General features: G+C 37.0%; 2 protein-coding genes across 3 annotated transcripts; one reads left to right on the forward strand and one right to left on the reverse strand.

Moving 5' to 3' along the window:
• The first annotated feature begins 2,074 nt into the window (after positions 1-2,074).
• On the forward strand, positions 2,075-10,815 carry cdc42ep1a (CDC42 effector protein (Rho GTPase binding) 1a). 2 transcript variants are annotated; one of them, XM_019066589.2, is made up of 4 exons: positions 2,075-2,267; positions 4,599-5,031; positions 5,981-6,793; positions 8,775-10,815. In XM_019066589.2, the coding sequence occupies exons 3-4, from the start codon at positions 6,340-6,342 to the stop codon at positions 9,383-9,385; spliced, it is 1,065 nt and encodes a 354-aa protein (XP_018922134.1). In that variant the 5' UTR covers positions 2,075-2,267; positions 4,599-5,031; positions 5,981-6,339; the 3' UTR covers positions 9,386-10,815. The 2 variants fall into 2 exon arrangements, with proteins under 2 accessions (XP_018922134.1, XP_018922135.1); XM_019066590.2 differs by lacking the exon at positions 4,599-5,031.
• Positions 10,816-11,561: 746 nt separating this feature from the next.
• sh3bp1 (SH3-domain binding protein 1) lies at positions 11,562-20,914 on the reverse strand. Its single transcript, XM_042735359.1, has 18 exons — positions 20,638-20,914; positions 18,483-18,525; positions 18,234-18,338; positions 17,490-17,566; positions 17,277-17,388; positions 17,128-17,204; positions 16,905-16,992; positions 15,934-16,002; positions 15,337-15,427; positions 15,116-15,252; positions 14,871-14,982; positions 14,380-14,461; positions 14,206-14,286; positions 14,006-14,119; positions 13,810-13,907; positions 12,355-12,460; positions 11,978-12,246; positions 11,562-11,902 (listed from the first exon to the last, which is right to left on the reverse strand). Exons 1-18 carry the CDS (start codon positions 20,682-20,684, stop codon positions 11,616-11,618), a joined length of 1,995 nt encoding a protein of 664 aa, XP_042591293.1. The 5' UTR covers positions 20,685-20,914; the 3' UTR covers positions 11,562-11,615.
• Positions 20,915-21,332: the final 418 nt, after the last annotated feature.

The raw sequence follows: 21,332 nt of genomic DNA on the forward strand, positions 1-21,332 counted from the left end.
GCTCAGGTGTTATGAGAGCCCAGGTTGCTCTGATAGTGGCCTTTAGCTCTTCTGCATTCTTGGGTCTGGCATATCGCATCTTCCTCTTCACAAAACCCCATAGATTTTCTATGGGGTTAAGGTCAGGCGAGTTTGCTGGCCATTTAAGAACAGGGATACCATGGTCCTTAAACCAGGTACTAGTAGCTTTGGCACTGTGTGCAGGTGCCAAGTCCTGTTGGAAAATGAAATCTGCATCTCCATACATTTCGTGAGCAGCAGGAAGCATGAAGTGCTCTAAAACTTCCTGGTATACGGCTGCATTGACCTTGGACCTCAGAAAACACAGTGGACCAACACCAGCAGATGACATGGCACCCCAAACCATGTTGGACCTCAGAAAACACAGTGGACCAACACCAGCAGGTGGATTGTGTGCCTATACTATGTTATTGTAGTCTCTGGGACCATGATATCCAAAGGAAATGCAAAATTTACTTTCATCAGAGAACATAACTTTGGACCACTCAGCAGCAGTCGAGTCCTTTTTGTCTTTAGCCCAGGTGAGACGCTTCTGACGCTGTCTGTTGTTCAAGAGTGGCTTGACACAAGGAATGTGACAGCTGAAACCCATGTCTTGCATACGTCTGTGCGTAGTGGTTCTTGAAGCACTGACTCCAGCTTCAGTCCACTCTTTGTGAATCTCCCCCACATTTTGAATGGGTTTTGTTTCACAATCCTCTCCAGTGTGCGGTTATCCCTATTGCTTTTATCTCATCTATCAGTCTGTCTTCTGTGAAACTGCTTCACTGTGGTCTCACTGCAACAAGAGTGCAGTTTTGGGGCAGGAATTGTGGGTGGGGGGAGTGCATGTACAGCTCTCTCTCCACCTTCAATACCACGACTTAGGTGCCCTTGAGCAAGGCATCGAACCCCCAACTGCTCCCCGGGCGCCGCAGCATAAAATGGCTGCCCACCTGCTCCGGGTGTGTGTTCAAAGTGTGTGTGTGTGTTTACTGCTCTGTGTGTGTGCACTTCGGATGGGTTAAATGCAGAGCACTAATTCTGAGTATGGGTCACCATACTTGGCTGAATGTCACGTCACATTGATGGGTTTGTTTGTTAGCACTAATTCTTTTTATTGGTTGCGATTCTCTATTAATGTGCTTGGACACAGAGCTCTGTGAACAGCCAAGCTTCTTTTGCAATGACCTTTTGTGTCTTGCCCTCCTTGTGCAAGGTGTCAATGGTCGTCTTTTGGACAACTGTCAAGTCAGCAGTCTTCCCCATGATTGTGTAGCCTACAGAACTAGACTGAGACACCATTTAAAGGCCTTTGCAGGTGTTTTGAGTTAATTAGCTGATTAGAGTATGGCACCAGGTGTCTTCAATATTGAATCTTTTCACAATATGCTAATTTTCTGAGATACTGAATTTGGGATTTTCCTTAGTTGTCAGTTATAATCATCAAAATTAAAAGAAATAAACACTGAAATATATCAGTCTGTGTGTAATGAATGAATATAAAATACAAGTTTCACTTTTTGAATGGAATTAGTGAAATAAATCAACTTTTTGATGATATTCTAATTATATGACCAGCACCTGTATATGCCCTATAGTTAAAAATACTTTAAATATCTTGCATATATTATTCAACGATCATACAGTCCTCATCAATAGGGATATTAAAACACATTTTATGCTTAATATTAAGAAATGTGCATTGGGCACAAGTATAACCTAATTCAAATAAAGTTTAATTAGCATATAATGTTATCAGTAAGTCTCAAAGTGATATGTATAGATTTTATAAATATGAATAGATTTAAACTAGCCTATACTTAGTAAGAACTACCTGTATTTTAAATATATTACTGTTTTACTAGGGATGGCATGCCCACAAAGTGCTATTCAAAAATACATAAATAGACCTAAATAAACACAGCTTTAAACGTCCGATATGTAACATTTCAACACATAGCACGCGATAAGCAAGTTTAAACGTCGGAAAACTGAAAACGAGAGATATACAGACTCGTGGCACTGAACACACTGGGAATATGGAACTTGTCCAGTAGAGTTGGAAATGCCCGCCCCCCGTTTCTCCCCCGGACCAAACGCGCGACACTGACACGGAGCTTCACACTGACCGCTGCCTCTCAAACTGAAGACTGTACAAAAGAGAAAAGTTTTATGGTGGACTGCAGGATCTTACTATATGTGGAGATAAATCTCATTCAGCGCTATTTTAGGGCATGGTAAACTTGTATTCATCAACCCACGAGGTGAGTGGTAGGCTACTGGTTTTCTCAATTGTCACTTTAACGACAAATTATTTTTGTCTCAACATGTTGAACTGTGTGTGTCGAGTTATTTAAAATCATACCATATTAAGTATGCTAAATTCGCGTTTTGTTTAGTGCGTACTATTAACAGCATAACTAATGTTACTTTAGTCAGCAAGTAGGCTACCCTATGGTATATAGAGAGACTAGTCGTCTGTTATTGTGTGCATGACGGATGAAACCTAATCTGTGCTGCTGTAAAATTAGTATGCGCGCTCAGCTGCATACTCACAGTTCATGCCCGTTATGATCAGAGGATTTTGGTTCATTTTATTCTTTATGATAAATTAATTTAACTAGATGTTGGAATGTAAGGTTTATACACTTGTTAATGAAGTTGATCAAGATTTGGCTTTGGTAACTGATCAGGAAAGCATGCATTTTCTTACAAATCTACTTTTATATGTTAACTGTACCTTTAAAAAGCGAATAAACTGGGATGACATTTCTATGAAGCAATGAAATCCAAAGTTCACACATGACTAGATCAGTTTACTGTAGGGAAAACTGCTCCAGTAATATTTTAGTTCAGCAATATTGGTCTGTCCTTGTCCTATTTAGTTACTCAGATTTGTCAATGTCATTTTTTTTAACTGAAAATTAAAATGTACTTTGCATTACAGGGTATTGGAGGCCTGTTAACTAGTATTCATTGTGCCACTGTGCTTTTTTAGATTAGTTTAGATGACGTAGCTGTTCGGTAGATAGCAATTAGATTGCTAATCAAAGATAAAAAAAAATATGTAAATAAGATAATGAAAGGAGTAAAGACAAGAGTAAAGCAGACAGAGCCAGCTGCTGTATATTTTCACACAAACCCACTGAGATTGTGTTTCATCTGTGGTATTTTCCATAAAGGACTCACTCTGCCAGACGGTCATGCTGAGTGCTTTGAGTAAAAATAGGATATGTTCAGATGATGAAATGAGTATATTTGTAATCATGATTTACGCCTTGGCAGCCCCTTTTCTTCTTTAGACTGCATGAGATGAGAGAAAAAAAGTGTAGGTCATTGGGTGAAAAGGAAAAATGAGGCCTTATCTTGAATGTTTGTTCACCTAGTTAGTTAAGTTATACAGTAGTGTATCCTAGCTGATCAAGCTGTAGTTTCAGTGGAATGAGAGAAATATTTTAAGAAACACCTTTTGAACCATTTTTTAGTTTAAAAGAACAAATGATCAGTCAGTGTGACTGATGTTCAAATCACTTATTTTAATGACATCATGTGAATCTGCACTGGACAGCTGCAAAGACCAAGTGCTATTAAGATCAGACAGATCAACTTTTCTGCCCACATGAAGGAAAGCCGACATTGCCGCAGAGGGAAAGAAGAGAAAAACCCTAAACATGTTTCCAATCTGGTATGTGGGTACTGTACTGGATGTCTGTAATTGACAGAGATGTTTCCCCAGGAATGCATTCACACACACGGGATCTATTAGACTGCGGTTTATGAGTTGACGTGCGCATCTCCTCTCAAACAATGCACAGACATAATTGTTTGCATCCACTAAAAACTGCTGCAAGAATTATTAGACGGTGTGTTTTGGTTTATTGCTGTTTGTGATGTCAAGAGGCAGCAGCAGCCCTGCTAAATGTCAGTTTATTAGTAAGTTATGTTTTGTTTGGCACATTACACGACATATGCCACCATTCATTCCCATTTCTCAGAAGATGTTGGAAAAAACAGTTATGTTTGAGGACAATGTTCCCAAAATACCCTTTGGACAATAGATCTTAATATGGACACATGTGATTCTATGTTTCACCAGTACTTACTAAACATACTAAATATTAATACTTTGAAAATGTTATAACAATGTTATGTAATATTATATATACTACCATTCTAATAATTTAGTACTTTAGCAGCCTTTGTGAACATAAGAGATGTAATTATTAATTATTAATTATTCCAAACTTTTGACTTGCAGTGTTATTATTATATTATTTAAAATTTATATTATGTAAAACAAAGCCATATAAATAATAACTTAAAAATAGACAATAAATTATCAATATAAGATTTTATACACTATTTCTAGGTCATTCAAAATTGTGTTACTGATCATGACACCTGAAAATCATATCATTTCGTATTTCAAATCATTCTAATTTAAGTCAAATTGTTATGCTAATAATATCATTTGTACTGCAAATATGTATTAAATTAGAAACTTATTTTCACTAGTGGTCTTAGACTTTTGGACTTTTGGTCTGCTTTGATGGTGATCTGTGTTACACATCCACCTGTTTCACTCTCTCATACAGGACCCTTGTTGATTTTACAAGAACCCCTTCAAACTGGGATGCCTGAGTGGAATAAGCCAGCAGAGGGGGATTCGGGGTGAAGGAAGAGAAGAGGGATTAGGGCCTTATCCCGGACATGACAAATCCTTAAGGAGCCTCCGTCAAGCTGTACTATTGCCCAGATTATTACATTTAATTTATTGCCTTTTAAAGACCCTTTATCTCCCCTGGGAGATTCCTGGCGAGTGGGCCGCTGGATTTGAGTATCTTAAAAAAAAAAAAGGATCAGGAGCAGAGGCCGGTGGAAGTGGAGGAGCATGGGAAGATACATGCAGGGATAAAGCAACAAGCCTCCCTGCCGCCTTACACTTCAGCAGGGTGCAGGTCAAGGGTCACTGAATGAACTTGGATTAGGAAAGCATGCGATCACATTGATTACACAAATTTGATTAAGGTATGCGGCTTTTGTACATTTTCAGCAGTATAAAATTAAATATTTTAGTGTTTTTTCCTAGGTCCAAACTGCAGAATGTATATGATTTATGACCTGACAGTTATCAGGTAAAGGGTTTGGCTAAATAAATTCTGCTTATCACACATGGTAAGTCTTTACTGGTAATTTAGCATGAAATGTGCAACAAGTGTGTTGTGGTTTGATGGAATGAGACATCGCTCCGTTTAAAATGATTCTTATGACTTTAACTACAGTCAAACACAAATGAAAAGTCTGAGCTGACCCAAGATCAAATAAACTACTAATAAAATCAGACTTAGTGTTGTTATGCTAATTTTTATTAGCTTAACTGTTCGTTACTAATAGTTTATTTATTAATTAAAAATATTAACAAATTATTAAGAAAACTTATTTTAATAAAAAATAGGGCTACTTTTTTCAAACTTACTGTCATTGTAAAATGTAGCCTTAGCACTTCTTTGCATTTACAGTCTGACAGTGGAAAAATTCTCTGATAAATGCACATACTTTGGTAACAGGATACCCTTAAAGTGAATGACTTTACAGTTGAATGACTGAGGAATCTTAGATTGATTTTGGATTTTTGAGGGAACTACACTCAATAATTCAATACAAGACTCATTAAAAATTTATTAATAAAATTGGCTGAGTTTTACAGAACATGTCATTTTAAAAATACATACACATCTTTACAGCAAAAGTTGATTATTAGTGTAGCATGTCTGTGCCTATGTCTCATACTATATTACTTTTTAGCAACTGAATTGTTTACAGATATTTTGTTAATATTTGCATCTTCCAAAGCATGTAGCAGCAGTCTCTCTGGACCTTACTAAAGAAGGAGCACATGGTTTTAGTCCTAAACCACAAAGATATCTGCAGCCCAAGCTGAATTTATTTCTGAACTGATTTTTTTTTTTTTTTTCAGAAGCACAAACACAGAACAACTGTGAAGCCCAGAATCTTTGACCACATATGCAGCAGAGGTTTTCAGGAATTGGAGTCATGCATATTTTCAGCTCACATTTATCTTCACAGAATCTTCCTGGATACGAACAAAGACCGATGGCCAAAATGGGACATAGCTGAATGCGTCTGCCTTTTGAGAAACTGTGCAAAAGAAACTTTCCACTAAACTGCGGTTGTTATTCTGCCGAGATATTTTAAAGCTTGAAGGGTTATAGGTGTATAGTTTGCTTTCTTATGGTGTTCTCACCATTTTTTTGAAAACAATTTTTGTGGATATTTTCTTTCTGACTCAATTTACAGTTTATACCCAGAGAAACCATGAACTTGGGCAAGCTCGCTGGCCTGAAGGGCCTGGTTTCCCACTCCTCAGGAAAGCGTCGATTTAAGGGTGACATCACCCCGGACATGATCAGCCCCCCATTGGGTGACTTCCGCCACACCATGCATGTGGGCCGTGGAGGGGACGTGTTTGGGGACACCTCGTTCCTCAGCAACCATGGTGGAGCAGGAAATAACGCAGATGGAGACTCCTCCTCCACTTCAGAGAAGAATGAGGGATTCTTCTCCCGCACGCTTCGTCATGTCCGCAAGACCCCCGACAGGCCCCGCGGCGGCTCCAAGGACCTTTCGCCACCACCTCCACCCATTTCTCCAATCATTAAGAATGCCATTTCCCTCCCCCGGCTGGACGTGGACTCACCCAACGGCTGTCCTGTGAAAGTGCTTTTCCCTAGTCCACCCAAAACACCGGAGAGCTCCACGTACTTGTATGGTGAGTCCATTAGTGTTCACCTTTGTCAGATTCAGATGTAGAAGTGAAGTTATGGGCATTTTGTGTGTGCACAGAAGTCACTCCAGAAGGCAGGGCTAATGGAAGATACTACAGTCACTACAGTGTGAGATATCTAGGCTTCAAAAGATCATGACAATGAATGAAATCCTTATAAAGCTTGGAAAAATCATAAAATGTTTCCATGATGAACATCATATTGTGCAATTTTTTTTGTAGCACAACATCTGAAAGAACATCATGAAAGAACAGCATCGGAAAGGATACTTGCATCACTGCATTAACTAATTAATTCAGTTCAGTTCAGTTGTGAATGTGCAGTTTTGTAAGCAAATTCTTTTGTAGAATGCAGTAAAAGAAAAAAGAAAACAAAATGTTACTAACTAAAATGTGTGTGTACCAGACAGGATTAACCAATATAAGAAATTGTTCAGCAAGGACATATATTAAATTGATCAAACGTAACTATCGCCGCTGATTGGGACAGGCGTCCCAGGTTTGAGTCCCAGCTCATGGACCTTTCCTGATCCCGCTCCCTCGCTCTTTCTCCCACTTCGCTTCCTGTCGTCACTCAAAGTAAAAGCAAAAAAAGTTACTGTTAAAGATATTTTATGACGTTACAAAAGATATTTTATTCACCAAAATATGCTAAAATAATGCTAAAATATAAAAAAAAATTGTGATAAATAAATGTATAAATATTAATTGATAAGTGTTTTAATAAAATTTTACTTGAGCACCAAATTAGCATATTAGAAAGATTTCAGAAACAATCATGTGACATTGAAGACTGGAGTAATTGCTGCTGAAAATACAGCTTAGTAATCACAAAATAAAGAATATTTTAAAATAGAAATTTGTTATTTATAAATTATAATATTTCATAATTTTACTGTTGTATTTTTTGGTCAAGCATGTTGATCATAAGAGACTTCTTTCAAAAACCGTTTTTAGGTGTAGTGTAAATAGCAACTGTATCTCATGCATGTTTTGTCTAATTTAAATATGTTTGTTTGCTATTTTTTCTGTCCTTCTGGGAATCATGAGGAAGATCAAACAGAAATAGTTTGATAAGCCATCTAAACACCTGTGGCAATCCCAGACTCCTTAGAGCCAGACATTACAGTTCAGTGATCAGCGTCTGCCTCACCCATTCAAATACCTCAAACATGCCTCACTGGCTGCTCTACAGGAGAGCCTTTTCAAAAACAAACCCCCTGCACACTCCCCAAAAAAAACACCAAACGCAAACCCAAACAGTCTGATTAGTTTGATTATCAATATATGGAAAGTTTTAGTTAGCAAACCTATGTGTTAAAATCAGCTGACTGAATGACTCACTGAAGACTGAAGGCTATAATGTTGTTCTGACCGGGAGCTATGAATGAGATGTTTCAGTGCTGAGCGCACATCCCATCTTAGAGCCATGTTTTCAATCATGTGAAGAGTTTCTGTATCCACAGTTTTCCTGTAATTTGTAATCGCTGCCCTTTCTGTGCCAAGTGTGCACTGTTACAGAGCTCTGCGGTCAGAATCACAAATCCTAAAAGGACAGTTCACCTAAAATTAAAATCCTGTCATCATTTGCTCACATTCTTTGTGTTGTTCCAAACCTGTATGACTTTCTTTCTTCAGTGTAACACAAAAAAAAAAAAAAGATATTCTGAAGATAGTTTCATCTGTTTTCATCCATATAATGAAAGTCAGTGGGATCCATAATTGGACCCCATTGACTTTTGTTATATGGACAAAAACAGCAAGACATAAAGGTGACTAAATAATGATCAAATTTTCTTTCTTGGGGGAACTATCCCTTTAAGGGCATCCAACCATATGGCAGAAATTATTTGCTGCTTATGCTGCAGTACAGGAAGTGCTAAATGCAATGTACTGGTTCTCACTGCCCTCTGTTGGTCAAACTCACAAGCAAGAACAATTTCGTTCTGCTTTCTTTGTTTTGCAGGTTTGGAGTCTGGCTTTGTAACCTTGCCGAGACTGTCCCGCACTGAGCGTCCAGCCCAGGGCAGTTCTCCCTCTGCCTGCCCGCCTGAAATCCACAGAGGCTCGCTCACGGACATGGTTATCCCGTCCATCCCATGTTCAGACTCCATCAGTCCTTCTGACTCCATGAACTCATTCACTCTTGATCTGGGCCCATCCCTCATGTCTGAAGTCTTTGCCATAATTGACAGCCCTGTGTGTGAAAAGGCCGATCCCATCAGTAAAAAAACACAGTCCACCGATGATAACTCTGAGGTGGACTCGGACGCAACCACGTCCTTGGTGGACTCTCTCCTGAGAGAAGACGATGACGGTAGGACACGGTTGTATGGAGGAGAGTGGAAGCATTCAGACTTTGTAAATGGTGAGTCACCCAAAAAATCCATGCTGGGGGATCAGATGCGTTCCTTCTCCATTGAGGATCATGGTATGGAGCCGGAGAGTTTCCAGAGGGCTGCTGATGTGCTGGCACGTCATTATGGGAGTGGAGGACTCAGGAATACAAACACCAACAACTCTCATAGGAGAGGACCATACAGCTATCCTGATGAAGAAGAAGAAATCAAAGTCTAACACTATAGTCCAAATCGTACAGCACCTTTAAATAGAGAGTTCAGCCAAAAATGAATGTTCTTTCATAATTTCTTCAGCCTCATGTTGTTCCAAACCTGATTCTTTCCTTGGCGATATAATGAAAGGAGTTGCACAGAATGCCACTTTTTTCTTTATAATGTAACTGAATGAGGGTTGGGCCTATCAAGCTTCATAATCATAAAAAAATAAAACACCATGAAAGTATTATAAATGTAGTCCATAGTTTTCTGAAACCATTTTAGTGTACAGTGAGGAACAGACCAAAATTCCCAAAAGTTATTATTGACTTATGATATTCTGTTCTTGTCACTGACAGTCACTCGAGCACCAAATCAGTTCTGGTTCAAATTTTTAAACGAATCATCCGGACTGTTTTTTGTTTTTGTACTGGATAAACATGGAATAGATAAAGATAACACTGAAAAGATAAAGACAATTTTTTTCAGGAACATGACATTGCTATTTCTCCCACGAACATGCCACAGAAAACTAGGACAGATGTCAATGAATAACAAAAATAATGAATAATTTAAAGGGATATTCCACCCAAAAATGAAACTTCTGTCAACATTCATTCACCCTCATGTCAATCCAAAAACTGACTTTCTTTCTTCTGTAGAACAAAAGAAGATATTTTGAAGAACGTTTCATTTGTATTTCAGTGCTCTTCAGAATACCTTAGTTCTGCAGAAGACAGAAATGCTTGGAAGGGTTAGAATGACATGAGTGTGAGTAAATGATATCAAGATTTTACCGTCTCATCCCTAAAACATTAGTTTTGATCCAGGGAAATAAAACCTGCCACAGTTGCTCTGTAATGCACAATAAACACAGCTAGCTATATAATGGTAATATAGCAATAAAATATACAATATTTTAGTTTACAATATTTAGATTTCAAGTAAACCTCTGTCATATGTAATGTACAGTGATACCATGTGAAATACAGACATTTACCTGCTAGCTATCTTGTATTTACTAGCTCATATTCCCATTGTGAACATTGTGTTGCAGTTTAATTATTTTTTTGAGAAACCAGCGAACAAGACAAAGACCTTCTGGTCACTGTGTTTTCACATTAGTACAAACAACTCATAAAAAAACAACAAACTTACTGGCATTTTTCTTTCCTTTATTACATGATAAATATCTTAAGATCAACACAGTATACAGTAATATTATATGATGTCCACCAGCTTTTATCAATGTATTATGAAATTATGAATTTTGTTTGAATTTAAGTTTTGTTTGTTATGACAAAGGAGTTGACCTCTCCGTTCCCTTAATCACAATATAATATGTACATACTGTACGTATGTGCGGCTTTGCACAAGAATTTTTCAAAATAGCAATGTATGTTACCTATAAATGACAACAATAAAGATTTCATTAAAAGAAGCTATGAACAACATCAGCCTTAACAATGCTTTAACAAGTGTGAGCATGCTTTTATTGTTATGGCACTTCAAATGTCAAACCTCAGAATAAGCTTAGATGTAAATAGCTAATGTGAAGCGTGTCAGGGCGCCCTAAACTAAAACCAAAGGAAGTCAGATTATGCTATGTTGTTTTTGTGTTTGACAGTTATTAAACCTTTATCTCTAAAGCAGACATACAATACACTTTTGTTCAAAGGTTTTTTTTTTTTTTTTTTTTTTTTTATGAAATTAATACTTTTATTCAGGATGCATTAAACTCATCAAAAGTGACAGTAAACATATTTATAAATATATAACAAATGTTTTTATATTGAACTTTAATTCATCAAAGGAACAAATGTATCACTGCTTATCCACAAAAAATATTAAACAGCACAACTGTTTTCAAAATTGATAATAAAAAATGTTTCTTGAGCACCAAATCCAAATATTAAAATGACTTCTGCAGTATCATGTGACACTGAAGATTGAAGTAATGGCTGCTGAGAAGTCAGCATGGGAATAAATTACATTTAGAAATATATTAAAATAGAAAATGTTATTTAAATTGTAATACTATTTATAATATAACTGTTTTTACTGTATTTTGTACAAATAAATGCAGTCTTGATAAGCATAAGAGACTTCTTTCAAAAACATTTAAAAAATCTTACAGACTTCAAACTTTTGAACACTAGTGTGTTTTATTAATGAGGTTAAGAGATTTACTTGAAGATAATTTAATTGATATTGTAGGTCATTACAAACCAGTCGACTTTCCTTTCCAGAACTCACTGTGCTGGAGAGGAGAGCTGCTTGTTCAGTGCTTGGGGTGGTTGTGGAGGAGGAACTTTAGGTCTTCTGCCTTGTGGTTTCTTTTGTGGTTCTCCTTCAGGCAACGTGGGCAATGGAGCTTGGGTGGTTTCGGGCTTGGGTGAAGGTGGTGGTTTTATTTCAGAGCCTCTCGGCAGAGGAACAGAGGACGTTCTCATCTGGGCTGCTGGGAAAGAGCATGTCTGGCTCAGAGGAGGGCCTTTGGCAAACTTTGGTGCCTTATGCTGGATAAAAGACCTCCTTGCTGCAGAAAAAAATTGGAAATGTAGTTTCTACCACAGTAAGACAGCACAAAAAGCATCTATGATTACCAACATACGTTTATATGGAGCAGTGATTTTCAGCATGGGCTCCTGGGACTGGGAGGGCAGCTCCTGAATCGGCTCTGATTGGCTGGAGCTCTGCGTCTTAGCCTGCGATTGGCTGTGGGCTTGTACCGGAGTGTAAACAGGAAGTGCTGAAGGCATGTGATTCTGTGTAGGCGGTTGAGCAATTGGATTAGAATCGATGTTGTCCCACACAACAGCATCACGGTTCACCTGAGATTTCACAACGGCTGTCACCCCAAGGTCCTCAGATGATGCTGAGCTGAAATAAGAAGCACAAGAAGCCAAAACAAAATAAGACTTTTGTAACTTAATTAGTCTCATTTAGAAGAAAGTCTTGATCTCAAAAACTACAAAGGTGGTTGGCTACCTGTCAGTTTTTGATAGGGATGGTCGACCAGATGAGAAAGGGGGAGAGAGTAAGATGCTGTCAGAAAGAGGTCTTTCGGGCAGCTCTGGGACCTCAAAATCAGCCTCTAAAAAGAAATTAAGGAACTTTGGGTTAAAATATTTTTATTTAGAATTTCACAAAATTAAACACTTTGCACTTCAGTATTTTAATTATTTTTTTTAATACCTAATACTTAAATATTTAAGCAAAAATAAAAACATAAAACTTCCTTATTACATAGAATAAAGCAAGATGTCCCCAAAGGGGGTTCATGAGTTGATGAAAAGCTACAAATTAATCATATCCAATGAAATTGAAAATAAAGGAACAGGGAGGCACAATAATCACAATATAGTGATTATCAAAACAAATTAAAGATTTAATTAAATACCTAAATAGTCTGATGCTCTGCGCGTTTCAAAGCGAGCGCTTCTTGATTCACAGCAAATGAACTCTGTGCATGTGCTGTGAGTTTAACATGCATTTGGGAACACTAATGTGTGTTAAAGGGATACTCCACCCCAAAATGAAAAATTTGTCATTAGTCACTTACCCCCATGTCGTTCCAAACCAGTAAAAGCTCTGTTCGTCTTCGAAACACAATTTAAGATATTTTGGATGAAAACCTGGAGGCCTGTGCCTCCAGACTGCCAAGTAAATAACAGTGTCATGGTCCATAAAAGGTATGAAAGTCGTCATCAGAATACTCCATCTGCCATCAGATGTGCAATCTGGGTTATATGAAGCGACAGGAATACTTTTTGTAAGCGAAGAAAACAAAAATAACGACTTTATTCAATTCCTTTATCAGTGGTCTCCTCTGTGTCTCTCCATATCACTGTATTCTGTGTATGACAGTCACAGGCCTCCCGGTTTTCATCGAAAATATTTAAAATTGTGTTCCGAAGACAAACAGAGCTTTTACGGGTTTGGAACGATATGGGGGTAAGTGATTAATGACAAAATTTTCATTTTGGGGTGGAGTATCACTTTAAGTTAATGTTTTTTATTTATTTTTGTGGTGTAGTATAAATTTAAGTTTTGAATTAGAAGTGTTGAGTTTCAATAGAACCTATTATGCTAATTATACCTATTATACACTGGATGTGGAGCAGTGCGACATGACCAATCCCCGACATAAAACTGCGGCTGCATTCTATTTATGATGTATTGACACAAATTTCTAATGATTTTCAATGGTCGCTTTGTCGCGTCCAGTGGAGACAGATTTTAGCTGTTGGGGCACGACACGACAACTGTCGCGTCCAGTGTAGACACCGTTTAAGAGGTTTGGCTGACAAAAAAAAAAGTTTGAGAACCCCTGCATTAAAGGATGAACAGAAATAAAATTCTGGATGTAATAAGGTAATTTATTGCTGTTTTTTACCTCATTAATAACAACAGTGAACCATTACTTATGTAATGTTCCTGTACCTTCAGGGAAGAGGATCTTGGAATACTGTATAAGTGGCTCTATGACCGTCACAACTTGCACCGAAGACGCAGATGCCATGTCCAACAATGACGTCTCTCTGAAAAAAAGAAAGACAGATTGACAAACAAATTTTAGAAGATTACATATTAAATGCATAATTTAGTCTAGATTTGTGGTTGTGTGTGCTATACTGACCCCTCACAGCGAGGCCACAGTAGATTAGGCCCAAGCACTATGGCAATATTACTGGGTGTCATCCTGTTCACCGCTTGCTGCTCTGACAAGTGTGACAGGAACTGGACAAGGTATCTGATGGAGAGAGTAATAAGTCAAAGATAGACACACATAGTGAATGTGAGGTGTGAAAATGTGCATAGTTTGACACTCTAACATACCTGAGGTTGTTATAGTTTTCTGTGGGAAGTTTTTGCAACACTGTCCGTAACTGTTTTAATTTTTCATCTGTTTCTTTTTCTCTAAAAAACAAAAATTAAAAATAATATAAATTATTTCAAATGGTTCTTTAACACCATTGATACAGAAATAAACAAGTGAATAGACAGGCTTACGCTGCAGCTTTGAACCAGTCTGTATATAGCTCAAATGTCATGAGCGGTTCAGGCAACTCTCTCAGGTAACACTTAAGAGCACCTGCAAAGACAGTACAAACAAAACAAAATTAAATATTGGTATATCAATATAGCATTGGCTGATTTAATCATTTTTAGATAGTCCCCATTTACTATTAGTGAATGAAAAGAGCAGCTTGGACATTCTGCTGAAGTTCTTCCTTTGTTTTCCACAGAAGAAAATCATACAAGTTTGAAACGACATGAATAAATGATGGCAGAAATGTTCCTGTAATAGACAATGACGCCCTAGCAACACTTCTGGGGGATTTTATATGCTGTAGTTTGTCACCTAAACCACATATGCAACCACATTCAGAGCAACATAAAGCACTTTTCCCATTACTGTCAGTTAAGGCATCAACTAATACTAAACTCATACAAACAAAGTTACCGTCACATAAAACATACAAAACGTTACTCTGGCTCACCTGCGACAGCATGCGGGTCATAGCTGAACTCATTCTGGTCAACAGTCCCTGAATCCAGACAGCTTTTCAGTTTTTTTACAACAGATGCAGCAGCTGCTAGCCTGAACAAACCCTAGATGACAGTTGTAAAGATAGATAGTGAGAGATTGTTAAGATGAGATAGGAGAAGTGAAACACTGATGATACTGGGCATGCAGTTATGTGGAAGTGCAGTAGCTTTTAAATATGCATGTCTGAGTTCTCACCTCTTCCCTGAGTCCTGTACGTAGCAGCATGCTGACACACTCCTCAATAGGGACAGCAATCTTTCTTCCACAGCTCTCAAGGTGAGACAGCAGAGGCTCTCCAAAAACCTTTTTCTCTGATGAACTCATTTGGGGCTCTCAAATAGACAAATATACATTTCAAAGTCATTATAATGCTGCTGTCAAATGTTTTAATCACTTTTAATCACCCTTTTCCTCACCTGTGTGGGTGTGACTCTCTTTGAGCTCGATTATGTTTTTCTCCAGGAATTCATATGAGACCTTGTGATATTCAGCTTGTAGCTCGAGAAGCTGTCAGAAGGGCAAAAAAACTAGCTTAAACATATTTTTTCAGTTTTCTGACTGAAAACATCCTATGGGGTCATCCCGGGACAACTGAATGGCAATAGTAAGACAAGATATTTATTTATAAATAAATTACAATAGTTAAAAAAAAAAAATTATACATACATATAATACAAATAACATAAAATGTCAGTTATATACACTAAGTCTACTGAAAAATAAACCAAAATAAAAGGGACAAAATATATGAATAAATAAATATGTATTTTCAAAATTACAGATAAAGATAACTCAACTTTTTTTCAGTATTGACTACTGATGATTAAAATCTAATCACTGTAATAATGGACATTTTTATAATGTTAATGATGATAACGATCAATGAGATCTTGTGTAATATGAGTAAAAAAGGAACACAATTCTGACATGGTATTGTTGAAAAAGGGCATTACAGATGGGCCTGCGATGCTGCAAATAGTTGAGCAACACTGAGTAGTGACATAGGTACTCACACGGATGAAGTAGCTGGCGTACTCATCTTCTTTAGTGGCAAAATGATAAAGGTCTGCAGAGTACTGATCCTGAGAAAAAGAAAATGTGTTGTTTTATTGATTTCCTTGCTGTGCATTCCTTGAAAATTCAGAGATCTCTTCTGATGAAACCCCACATTTCATGTTGACTCGCCAACCCACAAATATGTTTACTGACTTTATATTTTGACAATATAAACAGCAGAGAAAAGAAATGAGATAATAAAGTGATGTAAATTAGATTTGAACAAGCGGTAAAATTTCATGGTAGCCAAATGTTATTTTATCATAACAACTTGTAAAAGGACCCTAGGTTAGAACATTCGAAAGAGAACCTCTTTCATGGTTCTGGTATGAGATCAGCAGGAAGTAGCAGGTTATAGAGTGAGAATGACAAAATATAGTCCAACCATGACAGCTCTCAGAAAAGTTTTAGCACGTTTTATATATACATATATATATATATATATATAAATATATATATATATATATATATATATATATATATATATATATATATATATATATATATATATATATATATATACATATATATATATATATATATATATATATATATATATATATATATATATATATACATCATTGCTAATGTATCTGTTCAAGTAGGATTGCTACTGCCAGTAGATACACAAACATGCTACTGTAAACATGTAAAAAATGCTGCTGCATGAATAGGCATACATAAATCGCATAGCAGATCTAGACAGGCGGAGCTGGGGAAGGTGGAGGGTTCAGAGGAACTCAGCAAACATTGAACCAAACTATTTAAATGTTGAACAAACTGGTTAATTAGGTGCAGAAACAGGCCAGTCAGCATGCACCATGTAGTAAATCATGTGATCGCGCCATTTAGAGTTTCATGAGTGAACTAGATATTAAATTGGCCACAACAGTATATACTGAGGAAACTGTCTTTATCCAAGCATAACCTTTATAGACTCCAGTCTTTTCCAGGCCTCCTCTACATCCTCTCGTAGTCCGTCTTGCTTGGCCTGTGGGCCTGTGCTGGCCTGAGATCTAAAAGTTAGACACAGATTGCATAAATGTTCATGACACAATCTTCATAAAAGAGGATCGTAAAGATATGAAGGTGTGATTTACACTGAAGGAGAAGTTGAATCATATTTTGGTCATAATGTTAAAAAAAATCACCTGACGCGAGCATTATTCCAGTCTGTTGTAAGTTTAGCAAATTGTTTCTTGTTTTTCAAGATCTCTGGCAGGTCTTCCTGCATGGATAACATCGGTCATGAATACTGCCTGTTTCAGTTCATATAGTTTGGTAGTAAGAAAAAAACTACCTCACTGAGCTTATTCAGAGGCACAAGAACTGCTTTTTCCAACTTCATCTCAAAGTCAGCCAGAGTCCGTGCCAGGAAATTTTGCATAAAGCAGCACATTTCCAGAACTTTTCTGCACAAAAGTTCAGGTGTTTAAAAGGTGTATTTCCAAGGCAACTCTGCTGTACTGTTTATTCACACAATATTAAAACAGTAAAATATTAAAATATTCACCTTATGGAGGAATCGCCATCAAAATCCTTAAAGCTCTCAGCCATACTGACAGACAGCATCATGAGGGGTAACTTTTTCTGTAAATAATCAAAGTATGAATGAGTTGTGTGAGGAACTCAGGAAGTATTGCATGGTATGAATTTTGATAGTTCTGCTTTAGAACTATCTACTTACATTCGTTTACATGGGTATCACATTTAAGGGGCAATATAAAGTTGTGCAAATTCATGGCACAAGACAAGATCCAAAGGAAGAAGAAAAGAGGGCTAAACTGAGCAACCTGTGTAGATTTTCCACACTGAATCTTGTTTTACAAAGAAGGAAAAAACAAAGAATAATGTTCTTGAGGAAAAAGAAACTGAAGGCCTGTACTTAGCACTTATGAGCAGCTGCCACACATTCAAAGCATATCCAAAACTTTTCGATCCAGAAATAATCATCCACATATACAGACAAAACGAAAACCGCAGAAGACAGATTCAGGGACTCTCCATCAGCAAATTGCGATTAGGTTTCTTAACAAAATGGTAGGCTAAGATTAACTATTGATAGAAATCCCACCTCCATCCAGTGTGATGGTGGTCCATGTAGATGATCTTCACAGCCACAGCATTTCATCATATGACCATTTCATTTGTCCTTTTGAACGTTACTAATTTTTCATATACAGCAGCTGCTTAATCTGCTTCAAAATTTCGTCCAACACACTTACAAAACACATGATTGAATAGGGGCTCAGCTTACCATCCGTCTCTCTGGTTCCAGTCCCTGCTGACTCTGCAGGCAGCCTACCAACTTCTTGTAGATGATCTGGGCAGCTTTCTTTGCTGGCTCCACACGCTGTTCAACCTTGTTGCAACCAAATGAAGCATTCATTTACAAGGCCTTGTATTCATATTCTGTTAGCACAGCTTGTGTGTATGTAGACTTCTCAAAAACTGTGCCATATGCAGATTTATAAGTTAAGGTCTAATAGTGGTGGAAATGGCTCACCAAAACAAGATCCTCTGAGAGAAGATCAGTTGCATCCTGTGACCTGCATTAAAGAAACAATTACCTTGAACATTACTTACTGTACATAATACAAATGGCATGGTATATGATGCTGCAGCTGTGTTGATATTTTGACCAACAGCATGACTGTAAATGTAATATTGCTTAATTGGTATGAACTGGTTGAGTGAATGATTCAATGACTCACTCGTTCCTTAAAGAATCAGTGTTTTCGAACAATTGACTCACTCATAAAGACAGTGGCTGCATCTGAATATGATTCCCTATTTTTAGTAGGTAAAAAACAGTACGTGAAAAGTGTAGAATGTCCGAATTCACAATATCCATTAAACAATAGGCAAAAAGTACACAGACAACCAGCTTCTTCAACCAAGATTGAAGACACTTTACTATCCAATAAGTCCACGGGAGAGTATTAGTGAATGGCAGTGATGCTAATGTTGATAGGTTACATGAGGATAATAACATAACTATTGTGCTACATTGGGATTTCATTCCTACTACACATATTCATATAAAGAGTTTATTTACTTTTTTAATGGTCACAAAGTACTATGTGATTTTTGATGCAGCTGAATCAGTGTTTAAACAAATCCATTGAATTAATGATTCAATGACTAACTTATAAAGAAAGACACTTTTAACCAGCTACTGCTAATCACAGACTGACAGTGATGCAAATAGTGAAAAATCCCAGTTTTGTTGGACAGCAAAAATACTGCATCCTCTATGCTATCACTTTTCCTTATTTCTTCCTTGTTCTACATTGTACTTTTCTGAACGATGGCAGAAACATTGTATTATTAGCACTTCTCGTGTTTATTGCATCTGCTAAATTAATAAATGCAAAGAAAATCACAAGATATTCAACAGTTTTTTTATTTTTTCTAGCAAAAGTTGCCAACCGCTGTGACCCAAAGCAGCTAAAATTAACATTAGAGAGCCAAGGCTGCTGTAGAAAACAGGCCAAAGTGGGTAGAGGGGAAGTGGACTGTAGGCTGAAGCACAAACCATTTTACTCTCTCGCTTTTAACCACAATCTATTGTGCAGTAGATACACAGAACACAAATTCTAGCCTGAAATATCATCAGAGACAGATGAACTATGTCATTTCCTACATTTGCAACAGCATCCAAGAACACAAAAAACTTGAGAAGACATTTTGTTTCGTGGGTTACACTGCGATTGCATCAGATATTCTTGTTATCTCTGTGTTTTTAAGTCTTATCAGTCTGTGAAAGGGATATGACGTTACGAATAAAAGTATTATTTCTTTAAAAAAATCTTACTGACCCTCAATTTTTGAACACTAGTGTACATTCAGTATGTGAATTACAAAACACTTGTCATTTAATCACTGCCTTTATTGTATTGCGGATTGTATTGGCTGTTCCATAGGACCAAAACAAGCACATGTAGTATGTGGTATACGTTTTCAGCTTCAAAGTTCACACAAACAATTTTATAAGCGTGGTATTGTCTCTGCTTTGAGTCTGGGGTTAAATTTTTTTTATTAATATCCTTTTAACGTCACATCAGTGCAGACTGCAAGACTAGCATCTTGTTCTGTGCAACCTGCAGATGTGCTCTCCACCATCACAAACTAAAAATTGACACCTTTTATCATGAGCTCTTTCAACACAATCACCTAATCACTGTCATGTTAGTTAGACTCTACATTATAATAAACACATGTGAAATATGTGTCAAATTATATTAGAGCGTAAATGTCAATGAAATCGAAAAATCTAATATTGTTTGTAATAATTGTTGTACACATTGTTTACATGACATTTTATTTTAAGGCTTGAACCGATATAAATTTACCAGTCAATGTAAGAAAGAAGTGCTAAAGTTATATTAATGAACAATTGTACTGTTATCAAATTCATGTTTTCACCACAACATATGATGAAACAAACCACCTTCTTCATTTCAGACTACCTTACACCACAAATGCTTATATTAGGAGAAATAAAACAGCTATCAATAATATTAATATTTTGTTTTGTTACAAAAGATAAACAAGTCTACTGCATAAAACAGTCACTTGGTCACATGTAGTGTCATTCACTGTCACATAAAACACCATAAAAAAAACAAAGTCTGAAAGCAACAAATGAAAGTACTTACTTCCCCCCATTTCCAAACTGTTTTAAGATGTTAAACTGCTTTAGCATGATTGTGAAGAATCCGTCGCCTTCAAGTCCTTGTCTCGTACATGCAGGTCAAGAGTATATTCGTTTCATTTGATAAAGAATATTGCTCTCTGAAGTCAGTAAACAGGCATGTCATTCAGACTTGTGTCAGCAACAGTCTCAACTTGACTGTTTCACATTTGTGCACACACCTCATTGACTCTGAGAAAGAGGAAGTTACCAAATGCATAAGAGGAAAGACATTTTCATATCATGCTGTGAAAGTCATGCAGTCCTCTCTGAGCCACAGAGAACACTGAAGTAGATTTGCACAGCACAGAGAATTCATTTGCTATGTATTGTCTATATCCAACGGCCAGGAGTGCGGTGGATGGAGGTTTTATATACAAGAAAGAATATGAATTAAAAATGGACATATTTACTTCTATATACATCTGTGTTAATCACTGTGTAAACTGGGTATAGTTGCTTCACCATAGTTAACTTTGTGGCATTAATTAATGTTCCTTTCATTACCTCACCTTTGGCGACCAAGTGTCCATCACATTACAACCATCAAAAATGCACTGTTTATGTGTGCCAACAGCAGGATGTGAAAGATAGTTGAAAAAGGAACTGTTTTAATTTTTGATTTATAACATTTATGATGGAGTGAAATCATACATTATC

This window comes from Cyprinus carpio, chromosome B12, assembly GCF_018340385.1.
Source record: "Cyprinus carpio isolate SPL01 chromosome B12, ASM1834038v1, whole genome shotgun sequence".
In the NCBI taxonomy this organism is placed as follows: domain Eukaryota; kingdom Metazoa; phylum Chordata; class Actinopteri; order Cypriniformes; family Cyprinidae; genus Cyprinus; species Cyprinus carpio.